General features: G+C 42.0%; 1 protein-coding gene across 2 annotated transcripts in view; it reads left to right on the plus strand.

Annotated features, from left to right (window-relative positions):
* The first annotated feature begins 1,061 nt into the window (after positions 1-1,061).
* The window catches only part of TFAP2D (transcription factor AP-2 delta), a 48,099-nt gene continuing 42,057 nt past the window's right edge, over positions 1,062-7,103 (plus strand). Inside the window, exons 1-3 of one of the 2 annotated variants that reach the window (XM_085304862.1) lie at positions 1,062-1,100; positions 1,994-2,491; positions 5,956-6,016. In XM_085304862.1, the coding sequence (XP_085160988.1) occupies positions 1,062-1,100; positions 1,994-2,491; positions 5,956-6,016 (598 nt within the window). Of the gene's footprint in view, positions 1,101-1,945; positions 2,492-5,955; positions 6,017-7,103 lie in introns of those variants that run through there. The other variant, XM_085304861.1, reaches the window with a different exon arrangement.

Here is a 7,103-nt window from a genome sequence, read left to right on the forward strand (position 1 = left end):
GCGGCACTTACAAATTTGGAAGGGAAAATAGCTAAGAAGGTCTTCAGTCACCCATTCCCTTCCTTTCTGCCCCCCCCTTATATATACATACAACTCTTTAGGTCTGTACGTATATTATGTATAATTCCATATAGTATGTCGCTGCAGTGATACTTTGTGATCTCACCCTAGTTTTATGTTTGAAAAAACTATTTAAAGAAGCTCGTAAGAGAGCATATTACGAGGCTTTACCAGCAGGTTGGAGTGTGGGGTGGACTTAAATTCGATGTAAATTCAAGGGTAAAAAAAAAAAAAAAAAAAAACCCAAAACACTAGAACAAAAATCAAAAACAAAACAAAACACGGAGTTTTCATTTAGAAAAAAAAAAACACTTAAACAGACACACACACAAATGTGCATTCTTAGATACTGGTCAATATTTAAAAGCAGTATAATCAACAGGAAGGAGCACTTACCTATTGAAAAGGACGGGTTTAATAATATATATTAATATATATTAGCTCTATGTCTTCCCAATAAAATGTATACAAAATACCCCTTTCGATCAGATTAGCTCCCACATTAGTCTGGGTAAGAAAAAGCATTCTAAAGAGTGGAGGAGAAAAATGTATAAAAATGTTGAAAGAACCTACAGTTCCTTATTAGGCGAAGATACAATATTTATTCCTTGTCTCCTGGGATGAAGCTCCTCTATCTATTGTCCTCCCAGTTCTCAGTGCTGATGCTTAATTTTCAAAACTTCTATATTACCAAGGGACCTACGACATCAGCCAAAGAAATACCCAGCAAGTACAAAATCTGATCCAGGGAGCAGCTTTTGTGCAGAGGGAAAATTTTGTTCCTACAGGTTTTTAAGGAGGTGCATGGAAAAGCGAGAGATCTGATCTATGCAGATACATTGCAAATTCTCTCTGTTTGTAGAGATTTTTTTTCTAGAAAAAATTGGAGAAATACATGAACTTTGGATTTTTTAAATTTTATTTTTTTTTTCAATTTGGAGAGGGGATTTTTTTCCAGAGTTTTTTTCTTTTTTTTTTTATTTTTTTCGGAGAACCAAAAAATGTCAACTACCTTTCCAGGTCTCGTCCACGATGCAGAGGTATTTTGTGTGTGTGAGTGTGTGCGTGTGTGTGTGCGCGTGTCTGTGTATGTGTGTGTGCGTGTGTGTGCATATGTGTGTGTGTATGTGCCTGTGTGGTTGTTTCCATTTTTTTTTTAAATACATATTGGACCGTTACATTTAATTATAATCCGGCTTCTGAGATAACTTAAAGAAGTATAGAGAGAAAATTCGTTATGACATCTGTCGCCAGAAAGGGCAACTCATTACCACGTTAAAACCGTTGCCAGAACGAAAATCAGAATAATACCCCTAATAATATAATGAAGTGGAGGGAAATCACCAGCTCGCCAGGAATAGGGAGTTCTCGCTAAAAAAACAGGACTCCCCTTTTCTTTCAATGCACAGGAAAAGGAGGGGGAAATTTTGGATCTGATTCGTTATTTTWAAAAAAGAAAGAAAAATAGGGGTTCAAAAAAAAAGGAAAGGGAAGAGAGAAAGGCGAGCAGGCGGCGAAGCTTTCTCAATGTGTAACGCTCTAACATAGGGTCGGGACTTGTGTGTATTCTCGTTAGTTTCTTCTGTTTGATGACTTTTTGTGTCAGCCCCAGATATTACAGCTGTGATCAGGAGGTGGATGGATAGATGGATGGATGGACAAATAGATAGATTTTTTTTTTTTCAGTGCGTGGATTTCTTTCGCTTGACGGTATTAAGGGCAGGCTGGGCTGTTTATGATTTTTTGAACAGACCTTTATGGCACCAGCCCAAGGTAGGAAAGGAGCTTTTGTTGCTGGGGTTGCAGCTCGCAGGCTTAGACGCTTCTGAAGGGMGAGAAGCGATGCAGGACAGCGTGCTTGGAAGACCCGTACCCGGGGTTTTAAATGACAAACCTCCAGTTTTTGGGTCTTCTTTTCACTTCTTCCTTTCAGATACGTCACGATGGATCAAACAGTTACCGCTTGATGCAGCTGGGATGCCTGGAGTCTGTGGCCAACTCGACCGTCGCCTATTCCTCCTCGTCTCCGCTCACTTACTCTACCACGGGCACCGAGTTCGCCTCCCCGTACTTCTCCACTAACCACCAGTACACCCCCCTGCACCACCAGTCCTTCCACTACGAGTTTCAGCACAGCCACCCGGCCGTCACCCCTGACGCCTACTCCCTCAACTCCCTGCATCACTCGCAGCAGTACTACCAGCAGATCCACCACGGGGAACCCACCGACTTCATCAACCTGCACAATGCGCGGGCGCTCAAGTCCTCCTGCCTGGATGAGCAGAGGAGGGAGCTGGGCTGCTTAGATGCTTACCGCCGCCACGACCTGTCTCTTATGAGCCATGGGTCCCAATATGGGATGCATCCAGATCAAAGACTCCTGCCAGGACCAAGCCTCGGGCTTGCAGCCTCGGGAGCAGACGATTTGCAGGTAAATAGCGTGCGAGCTCCTTCCAAGGCACCTTCTTCTCCCCTCCCCCTGCTTTGCCCCCCCCCCCCGCGCACCCTCCCCGTTTTCCTCTGCTCAGAATAGCTCTCATGTAGCTCATACAAAGAAGCGAAGATTCACCCCAAATCCAGTCCAGAGCCCTTTCCCTTCAGAATAAGAAAAAAAAAAAAAAAAATCGCGTCTGACTTCACAGCGTAGCTTGTGTCTCTGTTTAGACAGAGACCATGGGATTCGTCAGGAGATTTCGGGGTGTGTGTGCGCATTACCCTAATCAGAGTCATTAGTGGTAGAAACCAAACCACACCAAACGCACCTTCTCGCTCTTCTTAAACTTTTCCTTTCTTTCGGCCATCGCACCCGTTTGAACAACTTGCACTGACAGAGCAGGCAAATGTGCTAAGGAAGGGATGAATTGGAGAACAGAAAAAGACAAGTCAAAAAAAGAAAAATCTGCTTTTCCACACGTATAAAARGCAAATCTTCCGTTGAACGCTAAGGCATGAAGTAGGGAAGAAACAAACGGGAGCAAACGTTCGTCAGAAATATTCAAAATGGTAAAAATCCCTCGCAATGTCAAATCTAGATATTAATAGGGAGAGATACAAATAGATGAAGTTGATTTCTTCTATCTCTCTATCCATCCATTTGTCGTCTCCTCCCTAATGGGAAACTGGACCCGACAAAAACCTCTCTTTCTTGTACTACAACCTGACTTCTGTCCGCTCAAAAATCCTTTCTCCATCCACTAAAAATTCACCGCTGGTAAATTCAGCCGATGCCTTAACTGAAAATTGTTTTCAGAAATAAAAACGTCATCCTCCTGTAAATAGCGATCATTTCGGAAAGCTCTCCCAAATCAAGCTCAAACCTTCCTTCTTCCGACGAACTGAAAAATCGAAGGCTCCCAAATTTGGCCGTATTTACTGTACTTTCTCTCCCCTCCAGTTTCGCTCCCATTCACACAAAGCCGGCTCTTTCCAAAGACAGGTAGGAGTCAAAATCTCGGGAAATCCCGAAGTTTGTAGAACTAAGAAAGCTTTATTCCCTTAAAAAAAGAAAAAGAAAAAAGAAAAAAAAAAGAAACCCTAAACTCTTTATTTACATCGGAGATTTTTTTTTAAAGAAAAAAAATAAAACAGCACAACAAACATGTTATCTTTTATGTCCGCTTGGAGGAAATCCTAACTATTTAAACCTGGCTTTCTCCATTAAAATTCACTATATAATTTTATCTTCACTGGGCATTTTTGTTTACATTTTTCACAAGGCTCTCCTTATGCTACCCCCCTCAAAAAAAATGCTATTCACTGTTCAGCCCAACTAAAACCTATTTACTCCTTTTTATAACCACGTCTGCTGCTGATTTTTTTGTATCTGTACAAATTTTTTTTCTTTGGCAGGCACAAAGCCTTGTATTTTTCAAAAGAGGGGATTAGGAACGTTTGCAAGACAGCAGACAATGCCTAAGTCCCGGGCAAAAAAGCACCATAGTTTATCCAATTTTCGACTTAGTGCCATTCAACTGGTCATTTATGCAATGTCATCCGACCAAACAACATGTTCCCCCCCCCCCTTTTTTTTAAAGGGTTGGTTAAGCTGCTAGAGGCACATTCTTATTTTMTTTATTTAAAGAAGAAAAAATAAATAGCTTTTCCTTCGAAAATATTCATCTTTCGATCACACTTTATTCGAAGATAAATATCCTCTTTTTCCACTTATGTGGAACCTTTTGTTTATTTGCCTCCTTTCTCTTTTCCGAAAAGAAAAGGGAAGTGTACTAAGGTATCGAAAAGCTTGAGCAGTGAGAAGATGAAAATATTAATATTTATCTTTATGATTTAGGTGATTCAGAACAAACTTGAACTGTTGTGAATATCACCTTGGGCTTAGTGGGAAGCATTTTGGTGGCGAACAGAAATAGGACTGTATGCAAACACTTTTAAACAAAAATTGTGGTCTAACCAGTCTTCTCCCTTTCTCCTTAGTCTTTCTTTTTAAAACGTTCATCAGCATATGCCTCATTTCAAATGCAACAAATGTAAATATACTTTTCCCTGCACAGAATTTTAAGTGAATGTCCAATAGTTTCGAGGGCGGTTTAAGTCAGCCTAACAGATGCAAACAGTCTTGGAGCTGGAGTGGCATCTTTCAGTGCCCTAAAAAGATTTTCCATGGGCAACAAAGAAAACTGTCACACCTTTTCCCATCACCGCTTTAATTTATGCTCAGTCGCCAAGTTTTTTTCATATTGATTTCATAATCACTTTAAGGCAGAACACTTAAAATAAAAAAGAGCCTTGAAAAGGAAGGTCTTACAGGGCCAGCGCCAATATGGTGAAAGTGGGGGAGAGAGCCAGGACTGTAAAGGTTGTTTTGTAAAGTGGGGTTTTTATTATGCACCGACTCTCTCCGCATTTACTTAACTCTTCACGGGCTGTTGAGTAGGCTAACACCCTTAAAGGCCTCTTTCATGTCCAATACCTCGTTTGTTTGTAAAGGAAAATGCGTCTTTAACACATTTCCACCGGGCAAAGATTTAGGTTTGGTTTGTTGTGTTTTTTTTTTGTAACCCCCAACATAAGGAAAACCCAAAGAAAGCCCAACCCTTTCAAGTCTTTTATGATTCCAATAAAAATATTTATTAAGGAGGGCGAAGAACTCAAAATAATRAGAGTCGTAACAGGACCATAAAGAAGCAAGCTCTCTTCGGAGGTACATCAAAACCCGTAGACAGGCTTTCGGAGGGTTCTTCACGCCATACTCAGATATATGTGCCTGTGTATACGTGCATATGTGCGTGTGTGCACAGAGAGGCATATGCGTCCCCACCTATGGACAGACAAACGGGCAGACAGACGCTTGTCCTCKTCCCCATTGTTACACTCCTTGACTTTGTGCAGCCGGCAGAGCCCAGCAGCTCCTCTTTGTGTACTTTGCGCACACTTTGGAAGTCGGTGTACACGTGTCACTAAACATATATATTTAGATCTGAACATAGTATATTACGTTTATGCATGTAAGCATACAGATATAGTATACAAACCCRTGTATTTTTAAGTTTCTGCTTGCAAAACAGTTATGTATTTATGCAGCTGTAGAGCGTGTACATATCTGCAAGGTCCGAACACACTATTCTCTCAAGCATACTTGTTTATCTCTCTATTCTACCACATAACTGCCTATCTACTTCCTCCATTCAGGAGAAAATCGTATTTAAATGACAAAGAAAGTGATATTATTCTGCATTTCATGAGATAGACTGCAGGATGGAGGTGTGTTTTCTCATTGAATTCGATGAGAATAATTGTGGGTTTTTTTCCAGTTCACCTTAACCATTGTTCCTGAGAGATTTCTGTGACAAAGAAAAAACTGTGTAGTCTGTCTGTGGGTTTCGGTATCTGATTTTTTTCTTCCCTTTCTTTCYGTTTTTCTCCACCTTACTTAAGAGCTCAGTGGAGGCCCAATGTGGACTTGTGCTGAATGGTCAAGGAGGTGTAATAAGAAGAGGTAAGAGGTTGCAAATACTTGTAACTATATTTTTTAAAGCATAAAAGGTCCTCTATTTCTTTCTCTCTCTTTCCATCTGCAACTATTTAGCATAGTTTGGATTTACTGCTGAAATRCTGATAATTTGACGTTTCACAGAAGTATGTCCAAACTGGCGCAGAGTACATCATATTTCACAGTCCATTTGCACTTTACAAGCGATCTCTTCCTCGGTAGCTCTCGGATAATCCCGCTGACTCCAGAGCTCTCTTGTCTCGTTTTATCGTTCCCCGCTTAACTGAGTTGATCCCTGATAGTGACTTTCGGAAACGTGCTCCCTGGCTCTGGGCTGTTAAATGGACAGTTTGATCTCATGTGAGGAAAGGAAAGAGCTTTGGGGGGGGGCGGGAAATGTGATTTCAATAACGCTACAGGCCAGTGGGGAAGCCACTTTTGACAGTGTAATTTTATCTGATACCACCTATTAATGAAAATAACTAAAGTCGAAGTTAGAGGGAAGATTTGAATTCTTACTCAGTTTTTCAACATCCAGAGAATTTGAGTGTTCTCGGGGTTTGTTATTATCTACTGTGAAGAGAAAGAGAAGAAGACTAAAGGCCTAATGTAGGAACATATTCTAACAAGCTTAACATTCAAACTTTCATTCATAGTATAAAAACGAGTAATGCAACCGGGGAGAGGCTACTTCGGGGCTCAGCCTCTTAGAGTATACTTTTCTCGCTCAGTTGTTGTCTTTCCTTGCTCATTATTTCCCCCTTGAAAGACGATAGAGAGAAGTTTTAGGCGAAGTGGTACTATAGTAGGCAGAAAGGTGCTGATTTTAGCAGCCAGTTACCTCGACAAACATTATGTAGAAATGATCGCCTCAGAGTGGGAAGCAGATCTGGAAACGAGCGGGCAGTAGGCACACACGGGGGGCCGCTCGGGAGCGGGGGCCTCTGGCAGCGCCTCCTGCCCCTTCGGGAAAGGCTCCCTCGAGAAACCGCAGCGGCCGTGGGGAAAGGAGGCGGCGGCGCAGGGAGAGCGGCTTTGTCCGGGCTTTCCACGGGGCGGCGGGTCGGGGCCGAGCCGGGGCCGAGCCGGGGCC

The sequence above is a fragment of the Rhea americana genome, unplaced genomic scaffold (genome assembly GCF_003343005.1).
Source record: "Rhea americana isolate MKP2758 unplaced genomic scaffold, rheAme1 scaffold_210, whole genome shotgun sequence".
NCBI lineage: Eukaryota > Metazoa > Chordata > Aves > Rheiformes > Rheidae > Rhea > Rhea americana.